The sequence below is a fragment of the Rutidosis leptorrhynchoides genome, chromosome 4 (genome assembly GCF_046630445.1).
Source record: "Rutidosis leptorrhynchoides isolate AG116_Rl617_1_P2 chromosome 4, CSIRO_AGI_Rlap_v1, whole genome shotgun sequence".
Classification (NCBI taxonomy): Eukaryota; Viridiplantae; Streptophyta; class Magnoliopsida; order Asterales; family Asteraceae; genus Rutidosis; species Rutidosis leptorrhynchoides.
Genome location: NC_092336.1, coordinates 219,236,697 through 219,264,567, shown reverse-complemented (window position 1 = coordinate 219,264,567; position 27,871 = coordinate 219,236,697). Strand labels below are relative to the sequence as shown.

Sequence of the window (27,871 nt, the reverse complement as noted above, 5' to 3'; positions counted from 1 at the left end):
AATCGGATTAAGCATTTTCACAATCCTTTGAATGGATGAACTAAGAAAGAAAGTATAAGAATGGTGAGAATAATGGAACGGAAGAGCTTAATTTATAATGGAAATATCAGACAAAGCAATCGAGACAGATCACCGTAATTAATTATAGAGATCTTGATTTCCTTATTCGCCGAAGAATCAAATCTTCTATATTTCGAAGATTTTCTTTAAATCCCGTGAATTCCGGAATTCAACAATGACCACGTCAAAAGTTACGACACACCTTGATATCTAAAATTTAACCCTGACTACATCAAAAGATAAGACGCACCTTATTTTCTAAATTCAATCGCGACTACGTCAAAAATTATGGAAAATCTCCATTTCTTCATCTTGAACTTTTGTGATAGCTTCATTCATACGCTTCGATTAATCGAATTGTTTCATCCATATTACTCGATGATGATAAAACTCTATTTACCAACTCATACTCGTCATGAAAACATTTTTATTGTTAACCATGACCACCTCACTCAAATTTCGGGATGAAATTTCTTTAACGGGTAGGTACTGTGATGACTCAGAAATTTCCGATCAAATTTAAACTTTAATCTTTATATAATTCCGACACGATAAGCAAAGTCTGTAAAGTTGAGTCTCAAAATTTTTGAACTGTTTTCATATATGCAATTACCCTTCGACTACTTTCGACGATTCACGAACAATTAATTGTAAATAATTATGTGTATATTAAATTTAAAATAATTCATTTCATATAAATAGTTATGTGGTAATATTATTTTGTTATATTAAAAATTATTATTATTATTAAGTATTAACATTATTATTATTGTTTTATTTTATCATTGGTATTATTAATAAAATTATTATTTCTATTAAGATTGTTAAAATTTATTATTAATTATTGTTATTATTAAGATACAACTTATTATCATTATCACTAACAATATTATTAATATTATTATTATTTCTATTATTATTATTATTAGTATTTATTATTAATAATAATATTATCAATATCATTATTAATATATTTATTATTAGTTATTAATATTAATCAAATAAAATTTATGGATATAGATATCTACGAAATCAATTTTCAATTCCATCTACTCTTATTTCTTTTCTGAATGAATCTTTCTTGTCTCCCACTAAATCACCTGTGACAGCTATTTTTAGAGGATTATTCGATTACAACAAAACACCTTTTCCATTCTACTTTTGATACATGTTGCTATGATTGTTATGATTATCTGTCTCTATCTATCTTAACTAAATTTATCTATCTATATCATAATTATATACATATACATGTCCATTACATACACAAAACACAAACCACCAAACAAACCATATCACCTATATCACCAACTTATGATCTATGTTCCTATTTGTTACTTGCTACTAACTTCTTTCTGTGCGATCAAACCATCACCGTATTTGATCGTTAAAAATATGTTACATGTTTATTGGCTCAATCGAAACTCTATTAAACCACTTCATCACCTTAATTGGAACCATCACCACCATTAACCAAAGTTAAACCGCTACCACTAAACAATCGTTCACCACCCATCGTGGACGACAACCCACCATAAACCCACTACAAGACCATGAAAACAATCATCGTTATGCGTTTGTTTCGGTTACAATCCAAAGCAATGACTACCAAAATTTTCTGTTTCTTTTCACTATCCTAAACATGACCTAATTACCATCATGATCCATCACCATCGAACACCTTTGATACCTAGCCTAAACCGTCAACCACAATCATCTTGTGCTACTATTTGTTATTATTTGATGAGGCACCCAAACAATCACCATCGATGAAAAACAAATCCAAACTGAGACCATTTCATGTTTTCTTTTTCTTTCCTGTTTCTTGCTGCTTGTCGAAAATTACAACGTCTGATCACCCAAACCATCTTCATCACCTCACTCCCACTCACTCTCTCTAAACCTCTTAAATCGTAGATGACTCTCATTTCGTGAACCTGATGTGCTATTACATATTTTAGTTCTTCTGAATCTTTGTTGCGAATGTTTTTCTCTGATGGACGATTCAAATACATGAATATAGTGGTAATTGTGCACCCTTTAAAGGTGCCAACTTGATTGCTTATTGATATTAAATATAAGAGTTTTATTAATAAGCAAGTGGAGTTAGTGAAACCTGGTGGCCGACAAACATCACCCATATCACCCCACTTGATTGTATAAAAGGTATAAATTGATTAAATGAGAATGATGGCTGTACGTTTTATATTCATAATTTAACCTTGTTATTAGTTGGGCTATTTACTTCATCTCTTTGTCTTGTGGGCCGAGAACTAGTCATGTAATTGGGCCGAAACTGTAGCCTGTTAGTCGTGACCCAGCTTCTCTTGTTACTTCCTGTTTGAATAAACGTCGACCAGAGGAGATTTGATGATGAGCCGTTACTGAATTATGATGATGACCCGATGATAAGGAAACAGCGTATAATGATATTGATGATCTCACGACCATGATAATAAGGTTAGACGAATATGAGTAACGTGAATTTTGATGATTTTGATGTTAACTAGTTAATGATAATGACGATTAAGATGAGATTTTATGTGATGATAAAGTGATTAGGATAATAATAAGATGATTAAGATGATGATGGTTAGATGAATTTAAGGAGATGAAGAAAAGAATGAAAAGAAACAGATAGTTGGGATAAAATAATTAGTTTAAGTAATAGAACAGAAAAGGATAATTAGAGGAATGGTCTTGGGTGTTTGTGTGTTAATCAAGAGGTCTAGGGTTCGATTCTCATCCAGCACAAGTGTATTGATATATATTTTTTTTATATATATTCGACTGGGTTACTGATTTGTTTGCTGATGGACCAAAAGAAAATGGGCCAAAAACCTACTGTTGGGCCGTATTTGTGTAGTCGGGCCGAGAATAGAGATAAAATAAAATGATATATAAATTACTCTCAGAAAAACTATACTAGTTGAATGGTATGGGTCTTTGTTGTGTGAACGAGAGGTTGTGAGTTCGAATCCAGGCTAAAGCAGTTTATGTTCTTTTTGGGAAGCCTTTTCTTTTAAGGTAGTATTATTTATATTATATTTATCATTATATTTATTAACAAGTATTATTATTATTATTATTATTATTATTATTATTATTATTATTATTATTATTATTATTATTATTATTATTATTATTATTATTATTATTATTATTATTATTATTATTACTACTATTATATTATCATTTGCAACCTTAATATTATTTTTATTATCACTAAAGTTAATATTAGTAATATTATTTTCATTAAAATAGATATTATTTAAAAGTATACATATATCATAAAACTATCTACATTACTATTTTAACATAAAACTAACATATATAAATATATATAACATATAATTTAAGATATAAAATAAAGTATATGTTTTTCTAGTATAAATCTTATATAATTGCAAAAATAAATAAAAATAATATATATTAATAAATGAAATTATGAGATTTCTATTATATGTTTTAATAGAAATACAATTGATATAGGTTCGTGAATCTGAGGTCAACCCTACACTTGTTAAATGACGTCATATGTATTTTTACTACAAAATACAATATGGTGAGTTTCATTATTCCCTTTTTAAATGCTTTCGCAATTTATATTTTTGGGCTGAGAATACATGCGCAACTTTTATATGGTTGAATGATCTTAATTGAATATGCCCCTTTATAGTCTGGTAATCTAAGAATTAGGGAACAGACACCCTAATTGACGCGAACTCTAAAGATAGATCTATCGGGCCCAACAAGCCCCATCCAAAGTACCGGATGCTTTAGTACTTCGAAATTTATATCATGTCCGAAGGAGGATCCCGGAATGATGGGGATATTCTTATATACAAAATTGTGAATGTCGGTTACCAGGTGTTCAATCCATATGAATGATATTTTTGTCTCTATGCATGGGACGTATGTTTATGAGAAATGGAAATATTAAATCTTGTGGTCTATTAAACTTATGAAATGATTATTTATGATAAACTAATGAACTCACCAACCTTTTGGTTTACACTTTAAAGCATGTTTATTCTCAGGTACGAAAGAAATCTTCCGCTGTGCAATTGCTCATTTTAAAGATATTATTTGGAGTCGTTCATGACATATTTCAAAAGACGTTGCATTCGAGTCGTTGAGTTCATCAAGATTATTATTTAGACAATTACAGTCAGATATATTATGAAATAGTATGCATGTTGTCAACTTCTGATGTAATGAAAGTTTGTCTTTTCAAAAACGAATGCAATGTTTGTAAAATGTATCATATAGAGGTCAAGTACCTCGCGATGTAATCAACTGTTGTGAATCGTTTATAATCGATATGGACTTCGTACGGATGGATTAGGACGGGTCCTGACAGTCACACCCCCTAAATGGAACCGGGGGTCATATGTGACTAACCAATATCATAACACAAGTGTAAAGCGAGAATGACTCTAAATGAGATGTTTTTATTAAAAACCAATGTATTTAAAGCAGCAGAAAATATTAAGTCATTACAAATGAATCCTTAAAAATGTAAATGTAACCCTAAGTGTTTTAATGCAATAATATGAATGTAAAAATACGGACTCCAAAGCAGCAAAGTCCAAATAGCAACAAATCTCTAGCAATCTTCACCTGAGACAAAACATCCTTAAAGTGTCAACCAAAAATGGTTGAGTGAACTGAAGGTTTTCGTATGCCCGAGAGACATATTTAATTAATGTGGCTAATATGTTATGATCCAAGTCGGGTCATACCCAATAACAAGCTTACCAACACTTTATATGTATTTATTTTAACGGTTGGATTGTTAAATAAATAAGCGACACTTGAACTTTAGAAAATTGGTTTTCTAAATTATAATCACTTGAGATAAATTATTTGGATAATTTATATATGATGTGGATTTAATTATTTATAGGTTTAAATAATTATGTTGTGTTATATTTTATAAAATAGTTTATAAAATTATTGCAAGTAACAAATACATGTTTATTTTATACAAGTTTTATAAAATTATTACAAGTTTTATAAAAGAAAATCTTGTTATAAAATATAAAGATGATGGGCAGTTTTTGGGACTCCTAGGACTCCCATGCTTGCTTTGTTTTGTTACTTTTAAGACTACACAAGTCCTTAAGTGCATGGACAACTCTTGCACCAAGGTTTGAATGATTCTCTCAAGTGTAACTACAACTTTAAGCTTGAAAAAAAACTGCAAAACCAGTTCCTGCTGTAGCTGCTGGCCGTGAGCTTTATTGGACTCAAAGGGAGTTCTAAAATAGTTTTTCAAGCTCATATCAAGTGTCAAATAAAATCCTAACTAAAGGCAAAGGTGTTGGGGTTATTGCTTTGGGTATTACACACTTGAGGCTTCAAGTTAGAACTACTTTCCTTCATCTTCATCATCATCTTGCAATTTTGAAAACAACCCTCAACTAGCTTGAGGAGGTACATATCTTACTTCCTTTGTTCTTATTTGTAAGCATATGTTCAAGACTTGATATTAACATGGAATTTAACTAAATGCATATACATATAAACATGAACTTATCTTTTGCTTCCGCTTGCTTTAACACTAATACAAATTGGTTTTGTAATTATGTTAACCATAAGAACATGTTTTATGAATTTGTTAAATTCCATCAATGGTATCTAGAGCCAAATTCTATGAAATATGCTTCTTATATGGTCTTTAAACCCACTATATTTACATTACAAGTACATGAATGAAAATGGAATGCAATATTTTCGGGTTTGGGAGGGTTGTTAAGGTTGGCCGATTTCTAAGGAGTTCCAAAAGGGTTTGGAACTTGCAAATTGGTCATATTTGGTTGTATGTTGTTGTTCACAATCTAGCCAAGACCTTGTGTTTGAATGGATATTTGTTTGGTTGATTTATTATTTTGATATGGTTGTAATATTCATTCATTTTGGTTTGTAATATTAATTATTCAATTGGCTTGTAATATTATTCATTTAGTCATGTAATTTATTTTATATTTGGCATGTAAAATAGATTAGGTTGTATTTTCTTTTTTTAGAAAAAAATGTATTAGGATATATTTTTTTTGTAAAAAATGAAGATGCAAGATGAAGAACACAAGAAGAGCATTTGGATGCAAGATGAAGAACACAAGAAGAGCATTTGGATGCAAGATTAAGTGGGAGATTTAAATCTCCTACTTTGTGCTATAACCCCTTAACCGGTGGCATTTGTTTTCGGCTAAACAAATGTCTACCAAATTGGCTTGATTGTGAACATATTATTTTGCATGCTTGGTTGTTTATTGTATGATTGTGGATTGTATATTTGTATGCTACAAGTTAATCACACAAGTTAACAACAAAACTAAAATGTCAATTTAATTGGTTAAATTAGACATTATTAACGACATGCATAACGATGATTTAATTGGTTAAATTAAAAGTGGAAAAGGTCATTAATAAATGGTTATTAGGAACACTAAAAGGATTATAATAAATGGTTATTGAATCACATATATAAAATGGTTTATATCAAGTAATTGGCTAAATTACAAGACATGAAAATGGTTTTTCATAAGTACCATACACTAAATGCATGTTGGTGTATGGCATAAATTTTTTCTTAAACTAGAAATAATGGAAACTTAAATCCCTTCAATTAACAAGGTAAACAAGTTAAACGCCATCCTTTTGTGCAACACTTAAAAATATTAGGGAACTCATAATGGGATAAAGGTCACCTAACCGTTATGAGCAAACTAATGTGATTAAGGTGAATTTCAAAAACTTGTGGGATAAAGGTCACCTAACCACTTGTATGTTAAATTTGTAAGTTTACACAAGTAGGACGACTTGATTTGGGAATCATGAACTTAGGGTCACCGAAGCATGAGGAACAAATAGGCGTTGATGGGATAAATATGCCATGCAAAAGGATTGCATGATCCCATAACTTAGAAGTTGCAAAAGGATTGCAATTGTCATATAATGACTACCTAGCTAAATCAAATGACGGGATAAAGGTCACCTAACCGAAATTTGGTTTACCGTTGGATTCTAAAATTTAATAAATATCAATTGGATTTAAAGGGTATTGATTGTTAAATTAAAATTAATACTTAAACAACTTTGTTAAATTTTGTAGATGCCCGCCAATAACAACAACATTCCAAACGCACCCATCAACTTTAACAACCTATCTTTGAGGTCAATCCTCGAAAAGGAAAAACTCAACCATACGAACTTCATGGATTGGTTTCGCAATCTAAGAATTGTCCTCAAACTAGAGGATAGGGCGTATGTGTTGGAAGACCCCATTCCCGATCAACCGGAAGAGGATGATACGGAAGGCATGGCTTATTGGGAGAAATATTGCACCGATTCGTTGCAAGTTTCTTGCCTCATGCTTGGGACTATGATACCGGAACTCCAAAAGGATTTTGAGCATCATAGTGCATATGACATGATCACACAATTGAAGGAGATGTTCCTTCAACAAGCTCGTGTCGAGCGCTTCGAAACGGTTCGAGCGCTTCATGAATGTCGGATGGACGACTCCCAATCCGTTTCATCTTATGTCCTTAAGATGAAAAGCCTGATTGATCGAGTGAACCGTCTAAACTGCAACGTGTCTAATGAATTAGCCACGGACCTTATCCTTAATTCCTTGTCAAAGAGGTTTGACACATTTGTAATGAATTACAACATGAATGGATGGGATAAGAGCATTGGCGAATTACATGCCATGCTTAAGACGGCCGAAGCGAGCATGGGTAAAAGGGCTTCACCCATGTTTATGATCAATGAAGGCGGGTCCAAGAACAATAACACTTCTAAGACGAAGGCGGCTAAGAGGAAGGGACTCGCCTACCAAGGCAAGGGCAGGGGAAAGGGGAAGATGGTTACCCCAACCAACAACAACAAGAAGCAAAAGGTTGCTGGCAAAGCAAACCCCAAGGAAGATCCGTGCTTTGGTTGCGGTGAGATGGGTCACTGGAAACGCAACTGCCCAGTCTACCTGAAGGAGTTGAAAGAGAAGAGGGATGCAGGGCAAATCTCAGGTAATGTATATATGGTATACATTGAGCTTAGTATTACTTCTTCTAATACATGGGTATTAGACACAGGATGTGGAACTCACATTTGCAATTCTATGCAGGGGTTCAAAAGAAGTAAACAAGAAGCGGGAACATCAAGTCTCTACATGGAAAATGGAGCTAAGGTGCACGTAGTAGCTCAAGGAGACTTTATTTTAAAGCTTCCAAGTGGTTTGGAGCTTATTTTGAAAAATGTTTTGTATGCACCCGATTTATCTCGAAACATTATTTCTGTATCCCGTTTGAAACAATGTGGTTTTAATCTTAATTTCATTAATGATGATATCCATGTTTCTTTAGATAATGTGTTCTATTTTAAGGCTTCGCCTTTGAATGATATTTATGAATTGGTTCATGATGACACATCATACAATAGCTCAATATACCATGCAAACACCAAGAAACTCAAAAGGGATTTAAGTGATTCCTACTTATGGCATTGTCGTCTTGGTCACATAAACAAGAATCGAATGCATACACTTTAAAAGGATGGACTTTTGAAATCAAATGAACTAGACTCATTTGACCTATGTGAATCTTGTTTACAAGGCAAAATGACTAAAGCACCTTTCAAAGGGACCCATGAAAGGACTAAGGACTTATTGGGATTAATACATTCGGATGTATGTGGACCCTTTAAGCCCATAACAAGGAATGGTGAAAGATACTTCGTTACTTTCATTGATGACTTTAGTCGTTTCGGATATGTTTACTTATTAAGAAACAAGGACGAAACTTTTGAAGCATTCAAGGAATATCAAAACGAAGTACAAAATCAACTCAATAAGACAATCAAGGTACTTAGTACCGATAGAGGAGGTGAATACCTAAGCGATGCTTTCCAAGATCATCTTAAAAGTTGTGGGATTATCTCGCAACTCACTACTCCTGGAACACCCCAACTTAATGGAGTTTTCAAAAGAAGGAACCGAACCCTAATGGATATGGGTTGATCAATGATGGATAGAAGCTCGTTACCTCTATCATTTTGGGGTTATTGTCTATGCTCCGCGGCTCGCATTTTAAATATGGCCCCAACCAAGAAAGTGGAACGAACTCCTCATGAGATGTGGTTTGGAAAACCTCCATCTCTATCATACTTAAAGGTATGGGGATGTGAAGCTTATCCTAAGTGTTACGTCCCTAATAAGTTGAATGCTCGATCCACGAAGTGTATATTCATAGGGTATCCCAAGGATGATATGCGATATTATTTCTATGATCCATCCGAGCAGACTGTATTTGTTGCTCGAAAGGCTGAATTTCTTGAAACTAAGTTCCTAATGGAAGGACATAGTGAAAGGAAGATAGATCTTGAAGAGGTTCAAGATCAAGTAGATGATACATAATTGGTTGACACTAGCACTCAACATGAAAATGTTGAGAGTGATCAAATGGATGATCAAAATACACAAGACATTCGCAGATCTGGTAGGATTAGTAATCCTCCTGAGAGATATGGGTTTCTCATGGATGGTCGCTATGTGGTTGATTTGGATGAACAAACAAACTACCAAGATGCTTTATCAAGGATTGATAAGGATAAATGGCAGGAAGCCATGAACGCTGAGATGCAATCCATGTATGACAACCAAGTTTGGGAACTTGTTGAACAACCTACTGGCTCAAGGCTAGTTGATTGCAAATGGCTTTTCAAGATGAAAACCGACATACATGGAAACTTGGATACATATAAAGCTAGACTTGTAGCAAAAGGTTTCACTTAAACTCAAGGGGTTGACTATGATGAAACTTTTTCGCCTGTGGCAATGCTAAAGTCTATTAGGATATTACTTGTCATTGCCGCTCATTATGATTATGAAATATGGCAAATGGATGTCAAGACCGCTTTCCTAAATGGACATCTTGAGGAAGATGTCTATATGGTTCAGCCTGAAGGTTTTGTTGATCCGAAATATCCTAAAAAGGTATGCTAGTTAAAGAAGTCAATCTACGGATTGAAACAAGCATCTAGAATGTGGAATCATCGTTTTAATGAGGAGGCCAAGAAATTTGGCTTCATTAAAAATGGTGATGAAGCTTGTGTATACAAGAAGGCTAGTGGGAGTACTATCATGTTCCTTGTATTATATGTGGATGATATATTATTATTTGGGAACGATATCCCGGCAATGCAAGGTGTTAAAACTTGGCTAAGTAAATGCTTCTCCATTAAGGATCTTGGAGAAGCACAATACGTTTTGGGGATTGGGATCTACAGGGATAGATCCAAGAAACTGATAGGTTTAAATCAAACTGCATACATTGAAAAGATCTTGAAAAGGTTCAAGATGGAGAACTCTAAGAAAGGTTTGGTACCTATTCAAAAAGGAACGCTTCTCAGTTCATCTCAGTGCCCTGCAACGAAAGATGAACAAGAGAAAATGAAGAAAGTCGCATACGCGTCTGCCATTGGGTCAATCATGTATGCAATGATATGCACTAGACCGGATGTGTCATGCGCTCTTAGCCTGACAAGTAGATACCAGAATAACCCAGGGAACAGCCATTGGATTGCTGTCAAAAGTATATTGAAATACCTTAGGAGGATTAAGGATATGTTTCTAATATATGGGTCTGGTGAGGAGGAACTCGCTGTAAAAGGTTACGTGGACGCGAGTTTCCAAACTGATCGAGATGATTCTCGATCACAATCCGGTTATGTCTTCACGTTAAATGGAGGTGCGGTCTCTTGGAAGAGTTCAAAAAGGATGTTGTTGCTTTATCCACTACAGAGTCGGAGTACATCGCTGCCTCATTGGCAGCTCAGGAAGCTGCATGGATGAAGAAATTCATCGATGACTTAGGAGTAGTCCCTTCCATTCAGGACCCTCTTGAGATCTTTTGTGACAACGAGGGTGCGATTGCTCAAATCAAGGAACCTCGTGCTCACCAAAAGACCCGTCACATTGAGCGGAGATTCAACTACATAAGGGATGAAGTTGAAAAGGGAAAGATATATATTCGCAAAGTTCACCCAGATCTTAATATAGCGGATCCTCTTATGAAGCTCTTACCTGGAACAAAACACGCAGGACATGTTTGTGCATTAGGGCTTCAATATTCTAGTGATTGGTCATGATCTGTTTTAAGTATTGTAACGGAACGAAATTGTTCAAACTCATTAATATAATTATGGTATTAATTTATTTTGAGTTATGTTCCTATTTTGCATATTTTATCCATGAATAAGTAATTATTCTAAATTCCATAGTCGATCACATTTGTGGGAAAAAGTGTGAGGTTTAGGCTATTATGAACTTGGATTGGTATACATTCACGGGATGAATGTGGGGCAAGGTTGCAACCAAGGTTCATAGATATTTGTGGGATACAAATATTGGAAGACCCGCCCTCAAGATTTACTAAATGGAGCCTTTGTAGTTGATCACATGTAATCTTGAGTAAAGGCGAATATCATTGTATCCTCTGACCTGAGATACATATTGGGTTCGGATATTCACTAAGCATTGTGCCTTGATTCTTTCCTTCGCTATTCTGAAATATGGTAGTTCATAAGGAAGAGCTCAGGTATGATACAAAGTATATATCTAGGACGTATGTAGTCAAGATGGAATGAATTTCTCTTATTCGTTGAGAGTCAGATGTCTAAGGCCTGATAAAGTTAAATCTATAAGAGAGTGATCACTCTGTATCTCTTGGATTTAACATGACATCTAGGATGAAAGGATTAATGAAAGATTCACCTATTCATATTCGAGATGGGAACTCATGATGTTATTGAATGGCACATAGTCATAACATATTGGGGGTGATGGACGGTCGTTAGGTGGTATCCGTCACTTGCATTAATCTCTTATGTTTCTCGTGCAAGTGGGAGATTGAAGGTTTTTGTATGCCCGATAGACATATTTAATTAATGTGGCTAATATGTTATGATCCAAGTTGGGTCATACCCAATAACAAGCTTACCAACACTTTATATGTATTTATTTTAACGGTTGGATTGTTAAATAAATACGCGACACTTGAACTTTAGAAAATCGGTTTTCTAAATTATAATCACTTGAGATAAATTATTTGGATAATTTATATATGATGTGGATTTAATTATTTATAGGTTTAAATAATTATGTTGTGTTATATTTTATAAAATGGTTTATAAAATTATTGCAAGTAACAAATACATGTTTATTTTATACATGTTTTATAAAATTATTACAAGTTTTATAAAAGAAAATCTTGTTATAAAATATAAAGATGATGGGCAGTTTTTGGGACTCCTAGTACTCCCATGCTTTCTTTGTTTTGTTACTTTTAAGACTACACAAGTCCTTAAGTGCATGGGCAACTCTTGCACCAAGGTTTGAACGATTCTCTCAAGTGTAACTACAACTTTAAGCTTGAAAAAAAATTGCAAAACCAGTTCCTGCTGTAGTTGCTGGCCGTGAGCTTTATTGGACTCAAAGGGAGTTCTAAAATTGTTTTTCAAGCTCATATCAATTGTCAAATAAAATCCTAACTAAAGGCAAAGGTGTTGGGGTTATTGCTTGGGGTATTACACACTTGAGGCTTCAAGTTAGAAGCTCCACTTTCCTTCATCTTCATCATCATCTTGTAACTTTGAAAACAACCCTCAACTAGCTTGAGGAGGTACATATCTTACTTCCTTTGTTCTTATTTGTAAGCATATGTTCAAGACTTGATATTAACATGGAATTTAACTAAATGCATATACATATAAACATGAACTTAACTTTTGCTTCCGCTTGCTTTAACACTAATACAAATTGGTTTTGTAATTATGTTAACCATAAGAACATGTTTTATGAACTTGTTAAATTCCATCATGAACAACATAGGTTTATAATTGTTTTAGACCACAAGATTTAGTTATCAAAAGTAATGCCGAAGTTATGATATCAAAACTAAATAAAGTTACCCCAGGACATCTTGAACTGTCAGTGTCATTGGAATCATTATAATGTAACCAAAGACCAACGATCAACTGGTTAGAGACGTCGCACTCAACATGCCTACTCACAATAACTAATTTTGCGTTTATATGTAGCAATTAACGATATCATGGCAGGGATTTAGCATGAAACAAAGCATGTCAGCACAGTTAAATAGTTTTCGGGTACTGGTGTCTAAGCGTAAAACAGTTTGAAAGCAAGCATGTGTCTCACCCCAAAAGTTCAAAAGAAGTATATAAAGTAAGTTAAAAAGTGGGGCTATGAAGTTCACCTTAATAGCAAGTAAGAAATTTCACGCAAGTAGTATGAACGGAGTATGTAAACAGAGGTCTCAACCTAGAGATATAACCTTTAATTAGTTAATGTCTAACAGACATTAAGTTAGTTTATTAATATAGCAAACTATATTAACAGTGACAGTTTTCGAGAAAAATTCCTATTTCTCAAAAGTTTCTATTTTTGGAAACCTACTATTTATGGAAAGCTTCCACTTATAGTAAGCTCCTAGTTTAAAGAAGTTCGGGTTATAATTCTTAACAAAGATGTTGTACAATCTCGCCCAAACTTCATTTCTATCATGCAAGTCACTCGAATGATCTGTTGTTACCGGGTGCCCAGGATTCTTGACCAGAATCTAAGTCATGGCATTCGAAATCCACAAGCGGTTCCCATAAGGCAACAAGGATCACCCTAGGCCACAAGTAGCGGTGATATTTGTAGTCTTTGTACGTTATCTTTAATTATAACCTTCACGTTATAGATGTATACACATAACAAATTATTGATGTACTTATTAATTATATATATACTTGATATTATACTTAGTGTAATTTATAGTATTACTATATAGTTAGGTTTATAGGTTATAATAATAATATTATTATTATTCTTTAATTAACCAATCATTAATCTTTTCAATAAATGTGCTACGTATAAATATACCTATAATACATATATTCTTTATTTATTTTCATACATATATATATATGTTCATAACTATGTGATATATATATATATATATATATATATATATATATATATATATATATATATATATATATATATATATATATATATATATATATATATATATATATATATATATATTATGTGTATGTGTTACATATATCTCAAGTAAAAGGTGATACATATATATATATATAATTTATTATCATCATGTATGTGTTTATAGCTATATGATATACATGTATATTATATGTAAGTGTTATATATACATTAATGTAAAGGTGGTACATATATATACATATAACTACTTTACTTTTCATGTTTTACTAACCTTATATAACTTACACAATACACACTCATACATACATACACACGTACATATACATACATATACATACATATACATACATATATACACATACTTGTACACGTATGTATCTACTTACATATACACATACACATATATCTACAATGTATACATGTACATACATACGTATGCATGCATGCAATATCTTTATCATTATAAAAATTCACAACTTTATACATATTCATTAATCATGCTCCTAACCTTTAACATGTTCAATAATTCTAAATCTTTTTAATCATCTTTAACTTTTCAAACCATATTCATAACCTTTTATTTTTATTAACATCTTCAAGTATTCATAATATTCATGATCATAATCAATTCATTATCTTTAACATATTCATATACATTAAATATATATTACTTATATTCATCTTCATCACTTCAATATCATAATTTTTGATCATATTCATAATCAATAACTAATAACATAATAATTAAAACAATTTAAAAGTATGATTAGTTATAGACTTTAGGGATACGTTAAGTGAATTTATCAACCAAGAAACAAGATGAATGATGATGATGTTGAACAACAACAACAACAACAATACACAATCCCGCATCTGCGAGGTATGAGTGAGGTGAAATGTAGACAATCCTTCCTCTACACTAGAAATAGAAGAGAAGTCATTTCTCTAACCACGAGTCGAGAAAAGAATTCTCCACCCACGAGGGAGAGAAAGTCATCCCCCTCTCTACTCCATGGTAGAGAGATTGCTTCCGTGCGGACCTCCGGCCAAAAAAAGGGTTTAAAAATAGATAGAAAAGTAGAATAGTGAAAATAAAACTAAAAATACCTGAATAAATAAATAAGAAAATGAAAAAAATAAGAATACAAATAAAAAGAGACGTCATGGAAATGGTAGAATCAAATTTTCATGGATTTTAAAGTCTGCCTGAAAATCAATTTAGGCTCTAAGTGGCAGTCAAGACGCCACTAAAGACGACGCTTGTTGTTGCCTCAAATAATAGAGCCAAAAAAAAATAAGAATACAAATAAAAAGAGACGTCATGGAAATGGTAGAATCAAATTAAAAAAAAAATACGCAGCAGCACACAGGAGGTTTTTGGGCTGTTTTGTCGAGCAAGGAAACACCGCAGAAACAGCAGAGAATACGCAGCAACGATGGCGACTTGTGGCTATTTTAGGGTGGCGAAAAACAGCAGAAACAGGAGGGTTAGAGGGCTGTGATGGTGGCGAGTTTTAGCTGCAAAAAGACAGCCTGTTTGGGTCGAATAACAGCAGCAAAAAGCTGCAGTAATGGGGCGGTTTAGCTGCAGAAAAATGCAGCAGCAGGGTGACGAATTGTGCGGGTTTTTGGGGCTGTTTTGGGGCGCAGGAACAGCAGCATAGCTGCAGTTGGGATGGCGAACAGGAGGGGCTGTTTTGGCTCGCAAGAACAGCAAGAAAATGCAGCAAGAACAAGTCGATCTTGGGGATGTTTTAAAGGGTGATTTGGAGCTGTTTTTGGTCGAATAAAAGGATGGTGATGATGCACTAAACTGCTGAAACAGAAAATAACAAGAAGAGGGATTTTTGTGATTTTAATTTGTGATGCAACAATGAAAGCCTAAGGGTCTTTTTATAGAAGATTAGCATGAGTTGTAAACACATTAGGATTTGTATATGATAAGCCTTAGAAAAGGATTAGGATTGATAAAATTGTGATTAGATTAGGATTGTTTGTTTGAGTTAGATTAGGAGTTGTTTTAGTCACTTATCCCTTAATTTGTATTATTTTTATTTATATAAATTATTATTATTATTAATATTTTTTTTATAAGCCGTCACCCTTTTTTATTAAATATATATTTTTTTCTTGTACATTTATCTTAATTATGATCAATACAAGTTTAAGTGTACTTTACTCCTTTTAATTTAATCCTTAACTTTTATTAAATTTTATTTATTTCCCAAATGTAATATTATTTATATAAATGTCACATTTTTATTTATTACTTATAGATTATTTATTTGTAATATTACAGAAAAACATAAACTTTAATTAATAGAGAGTGTCGAGTAAAATTTTACTATTCGACCGACGTTTTGTCAAATAAAGTTTACGCGCACAAAATCCTAAGAGCAAAATAGTAAGATAGAAATGGAAAAATGAGGGTCGTCATAGTACCTCCTCGTTAATAAAAACTTTGTCCCGAAGTTTTAGGTGGACTCTTCGGATGCATCATCGGTAGTGAAGAGATGTGGTTATTTTCATCTCATTTGGTCTTCACGTTCCCAGGTATACTCGGGGCCTCTACGTGAATTCCAACGGATTTTGACAATAGGAAATGTTGCCTTATTTCAAGTGTTTGATCTCACGATCCATAACTCCTACAGGTTCTTCTGTGAAGTGCATTTTATTATCAATGCGGAGGTCGTTCAAAGGAATAATATGAGTGTCACCTGACTAGGTTTTCTCAAAAGGGATTGTGATGTTACAAGCATTTCAGTAAATCAGATACCTGAAATGTGCCATGAACATTACTAAGCTTATTTAAAACCATTGAGTGCTTATGTCGCCATACTAGGGCAGACAATCAGAGAGAAGTACTTGGAGATCACAGCCATGTAGTTTGATGCATGGCTTGTGTTTGTTAGATATGTTATCGACTTCAACTTCCAGAAGATAACCATAGACATGTTACCTTTGGTTTTCAAGAAATATCTAATGTGAATAGACAAAACGACATTCCAGCTGAGGAGTTACTAATCAGGCTTATATGCAAAGCAAGCCATAAATACTAAAATGCCCTCAGAATGGTATGAGTGATTAATGAAAGATATCGTTCAGTATATTATAATACATGCGAACTTATCCTTGCAATGAGTTTTTTTTTTTGAAAGCACCTTATGATCATGATTTCAGCTATATGTTGAAACAGAGGTCGAAATTTGTCTAGGATCACATCTAGTGGTGACTAGTTTAGAGTAAACACATAAACATCATAAACGTTTAAGGTAACTCCTTTAGAGAGGATAGCGAGGATCATAAGTTATATTTCTGATATTAAACCGCGTGAGAGGTGTGATCTCTTGATGGGAAAGACGTTCTCGCACAGATGACTAGTCAATCTATCATTCACTTATGAGTTTAAGTGCTGATGAGATGAAATATGAATCACTGGCTACATAGAATAGTTTACACCGGGTGAGAAAATTTCCAAAAATGATTGCACTTGCCATAAAATATTGAATTATAAAATTAATATTTACGAGTGTGTTGTGGTTTAGCCATGAAATATCAGAAGTAAAAACTTCTCAACGGTCAACCTTAAAAGGGAAAAGTTGATGAGAACAGAGGGTTTTGAACGATAAATTTAATGATAAGTTTCAGAGGACGAGAGGAATTGTGATTAATATGTGGTGTAGAATAACACAAAAATTTTATATGAACAAGCAATGAAAACTTTATAGAAGTTCGAGTCGTTTAAGGTGACAATGTAAAAAGGACCGAAATTCTTAGTAAAACTAGAGTTATGTACAACATGTACTATTTTAAGTAAAATATCTTTTGAATAAAAGAACTGATTTATAAAAGTCAAAGTATAATTTTATATGTACTAGTCAAAAATAAGTAAAGGTAAATTTTATTTACTTTATTATATAAACATATACGATTTATAAAATTTGCACGAATGGTAGTAAATAAATTTATTTTATAAAATTTCGAGAGGATCGCACAGTAAAATAGTGTGTATAAAATTTTGATAAACAAAATATTCATATTTTGGAGGTTACGAGTTGGAGAAAGACTGAGAAAAATCGAGTGAAGGGCCTTGAAAATCTCGGGTGATATTTGAGCAACAATATTACGAGGTAATAAAAACTATTGAATTTTAATGTGGTTGATGGTTATTATTAGGGCATAAGTTCTTGGAATTCAGATTGTTCATGTATGAAGCTGTTGCTGACAAGTGAGGTATGAATAGTATAGTATGAGAATGTGAAGTTAATACCCAGTTGACTTTGAAATGCCAACTAGTTATAACTAGTATCGGAGTCGGAATACTGGCGGTATGTGCCCTTATTATATCTACGCATGGATTGCTTGATTCAGACGGTCACAAAGATTTCATAATAACTTGAGCACGAATAATCCGATGTTAACATAGACAAGTGTGAAGACACGCTAATGCAGTGGCTTTCGACTATGTGATGATCAATTTATCAAGTTCTCGCTAAATATGTGATTATTGTCGGGGTGGTATGAATTTCCCCAATGAGTAAGGGCGATGTAAGGACATGGTGTCACTTGCCTATTATATAATCATTTAACGGTTCATCTAACATGCTTTTAACACCGAGGCGAAATCGTAAGATTTTTAGGAAAATGGTTAACTGTTCAAAGGTCGCGACTTATTGTTTAGGTATAACAAATCACGCAATGTTTGACCATAAGTAACATAATGATAATCATATCAATGCTACTTTTGATCATATGGAGCGTGTGAGGGATCACGTACTTTTCAATATCGTGATGGAAATATATATATATATATATACTGCAGCCTTAACTGGCCCGAAATGTGGATACGCTAGAGTATGATGGGGCTCTTTTAATTGCTATGGTATTTTTCTGATGTGATTAGGGTGAGTTTAGCTCAAACCACGACCCGCGAGAAAATGGAAAAGATTCAGGTGGAGTATCTAACCCTAAATTTTGAATTGATAGTGATCGATTATTGTTTGGGTATGACATCATTACTCGCATAGTGCCAAATAATGAATGAATGAGCGCGAAAAGTTTTCCTTGGCTATGGTAATCAAAAGATACTTATTGGAAGGTCTTGTATCCTTCCTTCCAGCGAGGATATGATAGGGATTTAGCGTGATAATTAAGCGTCAAAGATAAAGAGATAGGTTGTTTAAGGAAGAAATAATGCAAAGTTTTACAAACTTTATGGCATAGGAGAGATTGTTAATCTACTTAAGGGTATGAGATAGTTTGTTTGAAATGAGCTCTTCGTAGATCTACAAATCAGATGATGATTACCCTTCATGTAATAACATTGAGATTTTCAAATGAATGGCTTGGGAATTTTTCTTTGATTCACTTTCTATTCCACATGTCATGATATTGGAATTTCTGTATGAATTACCGTGATATAATCACGTTGGCCAAGCGTTATTATATTTCACTAATTCATACTTCCACTTCAATATCACCCCATAAGGTCAGAATATGTGATCAAACTTAGATAGTTGACGTTGGAATGTTGAGTCATGAGTGACATCCCTTGGTTTCACCAACCGAGATGGTCTTATAACTCGAGTGAGTCAAAGAATACTTTGAATTACAATGGTGGAGTCAGGCCATAAAGATATGTATGGATATGATAACAATCACATATTAGCTGATCCTTCAGAGTCGGGATCATGCAAGATGATAGGGTTTTGGCTTGACATCCTTAGGAAAGGATACAAAATATCAATAGAGGTAAAAGCAGGTAGTAAGATGAATTGGTAGTATAAAGATTAACGAAAAGTGCTTAAAGCTAAGGCAGGAAAGGTTATAGTCCTAAAGATTGCTAAGGCACCATAGCTAACACATAAGGCACACATAAAATGCAATCCTGGTTCTCTATAACAATCTGGCTCTGATACCAATCTGTCACACCCCCTAAATGGAACCGGGGGTCATATGTGACTAACCAATATCATAACACAAGTATAAAGCGAGAACGACTCTAAATGGGACGTTTTTATCAAAAATCAATGTATTTAAAGCAGCGGAAAATATTAAGTCATTACAAATGAATCCTTAAAAATGTGAATGTAACCCTAAGTGTTTTAATGCAATAATATTAATGTAAAAATGCGGACTCCAAAGCAGCAAAGTCCAAATAGCAACAAATCTCTAGCAATCTTCACCTGCGACATGCTTAAAGTGTCAACCAAAAATGGTTGAGTGAACAACATAGGTTTATAATTGTTTCAGACCACAAGATTTAGTTATCAAAAGTAGTGCTGAAATTATGATATCGAAACTAAACAAAGTTACCCCAGGACACCTTGAACTGTCAGTGTCATTGGAATCATTATTATGTAACCAAAGACCAACGGTCAACTGGTTAGAGATGTCGCTCTCAATAGGCCTACTCACAATAACTAAGTTTGCGTTTATACGTAGCAATTAATGATATCATGGCAGGGATTTAGCATGAAACAAAGCATGTCAGCACAGTTAAACAGTTTTCGGGTACATGTGTCTAAGCGTAAAACAGTTTGAAAGCAAGCATGTGTCTCACCCTAAAAGTTCAAAATAAGTATATAAAGCAAGCTAAAAAGTGGGGCTATGAAGTTCACCTTAATAGCAAGTAAGAAATTCCACGCAGGTAGTATGAACGGAGTATGTAAATGGAGGTCACAACCTAGAGATATAACCTTTAATTAGTTAATGTCTAACAGACATAAAGTTAGTTTATTAATATAGCAAACTATATTAACAGTGACGGTTTTCGAGAAAAATTCCTATTTCTCAAAAGTTTCTATTTTTGGAAACCTACTATTTATGGAAAGCTTCCATTTATAGTAAGCTCCTAGTTTAAAGAAGTTCGGGTTATAATTCTTAACAATGATGTTTTACAATCTCGCCCAAACTTCGTTGCTATCATGCAAGTCACTCGAATGATCTGTTGTTACCGGGCGCCCAGGATTCTTGACCAGAATCTAAGTCATGGCATTCGAAATCCACAACCGGTTCCCATAATGCAACAAGGATCACCCTAGACTACAAGTAGCGGTGATGTTTGTAGTCGTTGTACGTTATCTTTAATTATAACCTTCACGTTAGAGATGTATACACATAACGAATTATTGATGTACTTATTAATTATATATATAGGTGATATTATACTTAGTGTAATTTATAGTGTTACTATATAGTTAGGTTTATAGGTTATAATAATAATATTATTATTCTTTAATTAATCAATCATTAATCTTTTCAATAAATGTGCTATATATAAATATACCTATAATACATATATTCTTTATTTATTTACATACATATATATGTTCATAACTATGTGTATGTGTTACATATATCTCAAGTAAAAGGTGATACATATAAATACATACATACATACATATATATATATATATATATATATATATATATATCCTTTATTATTATCATCATGTATGTGTTTATAGCTATATGATATACATGTATATTATATGTAAGTGTTATATATACATTAATGTAAAGGTGGTACATATATATACATATTACTACTTTACTTTTCATGTTTTACTAACCTTATATAACTTACACGATACACACTGATACATACATACACACGTACATATACATACATATATAAACATACATGTACATATATGTATATACTTACATATACACATACACACATATCTACAATGTATACATGTACATACATACGTATGCATGCATGCAATATCTTTATCATTATAAAAATTCACAACTTTATACATATTCATTAATCATGCTCCTAACCTTTAACATGTTCAATAATTCTAAATCTTTTTAATCATCTTTAACTTTTCGAGCCATATTCATAACCTTTTATTTTTATTAACATCTTCAAGTATTCATAATATTCATGATCATAATCAATTCATTATCTTTAACATATTCATATACATTAAATATATATATATATATATATATATATATATATATATATATATATATATATATATATATATATATATATATATATATATATATATATATTACTTATATTACTTATATTCATCTTCATCACTTCAATATCATAATTTTTGATCATATTCATAATCAATAACTAATAACATAATAATTAAAACAATTTAAAAGTATGATTAGTTATAGACTTTAGGGATACCTTAAGTGAATTTGTCAACCAAGAAACAAGATGAATGATGATGATGATGTTGAACTGAAACAAAAACAAAAAATGCAGCAGCACACAGGAGGTTTTTGGGCTGTTTTGTCGAGCAAGGAAACACCACAGAAACAGCAGAGAATACGCAGCAACGATGGCGACTTGTGGCTGTTTTAGGGTGGCGAAAAACATCAGAAACAGGAGGGTTAGAGGGCTGTGATGGTGGCGAGTTTCAGCTGCAAAAAAGACAGCCTGTTTGGGTCGAATAACTGCAGCAAAAAGCTGCAGTAATGAGGCGGTTTAGCTGCAGAAAAACGCAGCAGCAGGGTGACGAATTGTGCGGGTTTTTGGGGCTGTTTTGGGGCGCAGGAATATTAGCATAGCTGCAGTTGGGATGGCGAACAGGAGGGGCTGTTTTGGCTCGCAAGAACAGCAAGAAAATGCAGCAAGAACAAGTCGATCTTGGGGCTGTTTTAAGGGTGATTTGGAGCTGTTTTTGGTCGAAAAAAAGTGGTGATGATGCACTAAACTGCCGAAACAGAAAATAACAAGAAGAGGGATTTTTGTGGATTTTAATTTGTGATGCAACAATGAAAGCCTAAGGGTCTTTTTATAGGAGATTAGCATGAGTTGTAAACACATTAGGATTTGTATATGATAAGCCTTAGAAAAGGATTAGGATTGATAAAATTGTGATTAGATTAGGATTGTTTGTTTGAGTTAGATTAGGAGTTGTTTTAGTCACTTATCCCTTAATTTGTATTATTTTTATTTATATAATTTATTTTAATTTATTTTTTTATTTTTATAAGCCGCCACCCTTTTTTATTAAATATTTATTTTTTTTTTTATTTTTTTTCTTGTACATTTATCTTAATTATGATCAATACAAGTTTAAGTGTACTTTACTCTTTTTAATTTAATCCTTAACTTTTATTTATTTTATTTATTTCTCAAATGTTATATTATTTATATAAATGTCACTTTTTTATTTATTACTTATAGATTATTTATTTGTAATATCACAGAAAAACATAAACTTTAATTGATAGAGTGTGTCGATTAAAACATTACTATTCGACCGACGTTTTGTCAAATAAAGTTTACGCGCACAAAATCCTAAGAGCAAAATAGTAAGATAGAAATGGAAAAATGAGGGTCGTCATAAAGACACAGGAAATTCAAAGCGCGAGTTTAAGCGTTTAAAAGATGGACTCCCTCACATTGTCAGTAATGCGCTTAATTGTGAGGCAGTCAACTATGCTTATAACTCACTGGTGAAGGCTGTCCAGGATCGGGAGCACGTTCTATTTTGGAACTTGATCAAGAAGCACGTATCTGTTCCTGACCCTTCACCTGCTGCCATCGAGGCTTGCCTTACCCCTGACGCCGAAGTGATCGCCAAGGAGGTGACAAAATCTTTGGAGAATATTGAAATTATTCATCTATAGAGGTATTCGCGCAACCCGAGAATGACCGCGCATGATTTGATAAATGTAGAATTGTAATTTGTGCATATATAGACTTTAAAGATTTTCATTCTTCAATTGTACATATAGCTTCGCTCTTTTGATGTAATTAATGGAAGTATGATGTTTATAAACCTTTTCACCATCTCCAATTTTATTGCTATCGTTAAGTGTGCGTAAAGTTGTGTTAATTGTTTTACTTGTTTCATGATGTCGCATTAATGTGCTTTTCACCTTTTGTGTTATGGACTTGTTAAAGTATCTAATTTTTATACTCAATGCATATAAGTGTTGGTATCTACGCATGTTGTTGTGCACACAACATACGTATAGATGCAACACTTCGTCGCGCGTGTTCAGTAGTCTTCTAAGTGCGCCAACACTTATGATTGAGGTCAAGGGCGACCAACCCTATCGTTTATAGTCATGACTTACAGGTCTAGTTCTGCGCGGGTGAGGCTAGGACAAACCAATGTCCGTCACCCTCCGGTTAATAAAGCTAGCCTGTCGCCAAACAGGCTTCTGCCACGCGGGAGCTAGAGAAAACATCCCTACGTAGGTAGGACCAGCACAGGCATCTTTCCATGCACGGACAGTTTAAGTCAAGTAGCTATTCCGCTTAAAGCATGCGTAGGAAATTATAGATTGGAAATGACTTAATGTATGAAAAGTCCAATTGTAAAGACATTGTTCTATTAGTGAAATTAACTAGTAACCTATCTTTGCGCGTAATAACAGTATCGCTATATGTAAATTGAGACAAAATAGTGGAATGATCAGTTCCCCTACTTTATTAATTACATATAACATCGTTTTAGCGCGGTAGCATGCCAAGTGCATTTAATCACCTTACCATTGAGCTCCGCCAGTTTGTAGGTTCCAGTTTTAGTAATTCCAATGACCCTGTAGGGGCCTCCCAATTGGGTCCTAGTTTCCTGGTGTCTTCGATTCTGCTTGCCTGGTTGTCGCGCCAAACAAGGTCACCAACTGTGTATGTAATGAGCCTAACTCTCTTATCGTAGTACCTTGCAATTCGCTGTTTGTTGATAGCCTCACGCGCGGCTGTCATTTCCCTGCGTTCTTGTAATAATTCAAGGTTAGTTCGCATATCTCTAGAGTTCTGATTCTGATTGAAAGACATCATTTTCTCTGTGGGGATGGCTATCGCTACAGGTAGAACTGCTTCTAAGCCGTACACCAAACTGAACGGCGTCTCTCCAGTACTATTTTTTGGCGTCGTGCGATGAGCCCAGAGAATTTAGGAAGCTGATCTACCCATCCTCTTTGTTGTTTTCCTAACCTTTCCTTGATCGCGTGGACTATGTATCTATTGGTAACTTTGCATTGCCCATTGGCTTGAGGATGCGTGACAAACGTGAAACTTTGTTTTATATTCAACCCTTAACACCAACCACTAAAAGGTTCTCCTTCGAATTGCATCCCGTTATGGCTTACTATCTCATTCGGGATGCCAAACCTGCAAACAATACTATCCCAGAAAAAATCTGTCACTTTATTACTCATGATTTTGCTTAGTGGTTTTGCTTCTACCCATTTGGTGAAGAAGTCGATTGCGACTACCAAGTAATCAGCGCTTTCTGATCCGGCAGGGAACGGTCCCACTATGTCAATGGTCCATTTGCAGAAAGGCCATGGTGACGTTATGGGGATCATTAGGTGGTGTGGAGCTTTGCTGATGGGTGCATGTAACTGGCATTCTTGGGATACCCTTATTCTTTCAGCCTGCTTGGGTCCAACGCAGTGGAAATATGGTCCGAGGTACTATTTTCTGTATAGAACGTCATCACGCAGTTCATACACCGGCGCTTTAACTTTTATCATTTTGGCTTCTTTATCGTCTTAGGGCAGCGAGCCTGTCTTTAGGAACTCAATTATATCGGTCATCCAGCAATGCTCAGCTTCTTCTACAACATCAGTTAGTTGACTAGGCTTAATAGATTTCTTAAAAACTTGCTCAACGAGGACCTTCTTTTCGAGGTGATTAAATGTTAGCGCGGCCAGTTTGCTTAACACGTCTACTTGTTTGTTCTGGCTTCTAGGTATCTGGCTTATCTGAAAATCATTGAATTCGCGGACCAGGGAACGTGCCAAAGCCAGGTACGCCTGCATTCCTTTATTGTGAGCTTCGAAGGAACCGTTAATCTGATTGGAAACTGAATAGGAATCAACATACGTTTGGATTTTTTTGACCCCAATTTCCTTAGCTAGCCTTATTCCTACTAGCACAGCTTCATATTCTACTTCATTATTTGTTGCCTTGAAATTGAATCTTAGCGCATAGGTGTGCTCCTCCTTATTGGGTCCAGTGAGCAACAAACCTGTGCCCACTCCTTCCGGACCACTCTCGCCATCAGTATACAACTCCCAAAGTTCCGGTGTTGGCGCTGTGGTATCTTCTAAGTCAAGCGCAATTGGCATATCGAAAGTGGTTTCTGCTAAGTAATCTGCTAGTATTTGCCCTTTTACCGCGCTTCTGTAGCGAAGTTAATCTCGTGTTCTCCCAACTCGATTGTCCACTTTGTTAATCGTCCCGACGTTTCTGGTTTATACAGGATTTATCAAATAGGATGATCTGTCAATACCACTATGGGATGGGCTTGGAAGTATCGCCGCAACCGTCGCAAGATGATCACGAGCACGTATACGAACTTTTCAATTGGACGATAGTTCAGCTCACTCCCGGTCAGCGCTCTACTAACAAAGTATATAGGTGTCTGCACCCATCCCTTTCAGCGATTAGGACCGAGCTAACAACTTCCCGCGCAATTGCTAAATACAAGATGAGGGTTTCCCCAGCAATTGGTACGGTTAAAGTGGGGAGATTTTTAAGTAACACCTTGATTTCTTGAAACGCCTTTTTCAGCCTCCTCTGTCCATTTAAAGTCAAATCTTTTCGTGCAGTTCGTAAGTGTGCTGAAGAAAGGGAGAGATCTTTCAGCTGCTTTTGACAAGAACCTAGTTAATGTGGCAAGTTTTCCGTTGAGACTTTGAACCTGTTTCTTAGTTTTTGGATATCCCATGCGTTCAATGGCTTCAATCTTTTTTGGGTTAGCTTTGATTCCCCTAGTGGTGATCACATGCCCCAAGAACGATCCTTCTTCTTCCCCAAAACTGCACTTTGACGGTTTAAGCTTCATGTTAACGCTGCGCAGGGTATCAAAAGTTTCAAGGATGTCAGCTATAAGTTGTTCCTCGTTGTTACTTTTGATGAAGAGGTCATCGATGTATGCTTCTAAGTTGCAACCAATATGCTTAGTGAAAGTGGTATCGATCATGCGCTGATAAGTAGCGCCAATATTTTTAAGTCCGGACGGCATTTTGGTGTAACAGTATATGCCATGGTCCATATGAAACGCTGTCTTTTTTTCGTCTTCTTCCGCCATGGGAATTGATGATAGCCTTTATATGCGTCAAAGAAGCAAGTAAACTTGAATCCTGCAAGAGACTCAACCTTCCAATCAATTTCAGGTAGGGGGTAGTTATCCTTTGGGCACGCTTTGTTAATGTCCTTGAAGTCGACACACAAGCGCCATGATCCGTCGGCCTTAGGGACCAGGATTTGCTACCCATGTTTGATAATTGACTTTGCACAGGATGTATGCTTTGACTAGCTTGTTTACTTCCTCGCGCAGTCACTCACTTCTGTCGGGCGCCATGGGCCTCTTCTTTTACCGGGCAGGTGTCATGTTTACTTTAGCGTCAAGGCGATGTTGCGCGACATCCCGCGGAACGCCTATCATATCTGCGTCACGCCAGCGGAATACGTCTAAGTTATTCATAAGGATGTAGCACAACTTGGCTTGTGTTTCCTTCGTCAAACCTGCCCCTATTTTCACTTTCTGATCCGGGTAAGTGGGATTTATTACGACGTGACACCCGGATGATGTCTCACCCATTGATTTCTCTTCCTCTTTCACCGTGATTGAAGCTCATAGTGCCTCAAGTGGGTTTGATTCGAGAGTAGCAATTCCTTGCTTTGTTAGAAATTTTACAAATCCATAGACCGTTGATGATATCGCTCCAAACCTTTGAAGGGAAATTTTACCAAGTATAGCGTTATACCTGGAGTGTGCACGCATTACACAGAATTCGATATCTTCGGTGCGCGCCTTACACTTGTCCTTG

The 27,871-nt window shown here is 34.5% G+C and overlaps 2 protein-coding genes across 2 annotated transcripts; both read right to left on the bottom strand.

Moving 5' to 3' along the window:
• Window positions 1-24,569: 24,569 nt before the first annotated feature.
• LOC139841422 (uncharacterized) lies at window positions 24,570-25,399 on the bottom strand. The gene is made up of 2 exons (XM_071831640.1): window positions 25,203-25,399; window positions 24,570-24,948 (listed from the first exon to the last, which is right to left on the bottom strand). The coding sequence occupies exons 1-2, from the start codon at window positions 25,397-25,399 to the stop codon at window positions 24,570-24,572; spliced, it is 576 nt and encodes a 191-aa protein (XP_071687741.1).
• Window positions 25,400-25,585: 186 nt separating this feature from the next.
• Window positions 25,586-26,164, bottom strand: LOC139841421 (uncharacterized). The gene has a single exon (XM_071831639.1). It carries the CDS (start codon window positions 26,162-26,164, stop codon window positions 25,586-25,588), a length of 579 nt encoding a protein of 192 aa, XP_071687740.1.
• Window positions 26,165-27,871: the final 1,707 nt, after the last annotated feature.

Bases quoted from the DNA above. Each gene is read 5' to 3' on its own strand.
- LOC139841422 (XM_071831640.1), bottom strand. From the start codon at position 25,399: ATGATCCCCATAACGTCACCATGGCCTTTCTGCAAATGGACCATTGAC. The intron at 24,949-25,202 runs GTTTGGCATCCC...GCCAAAAAATAG, and splicing joins TGGGATAGTATTGTTTGCAG to TACTGGAGAGACGCCGTTCA.
- LOC139841421 (XM_071831639.1), bottom strand. From the start codon at position 26,164: ATGCCAATTGCGCTTGACTTAGAAGATACCACAGCGCCAACACCGGAA.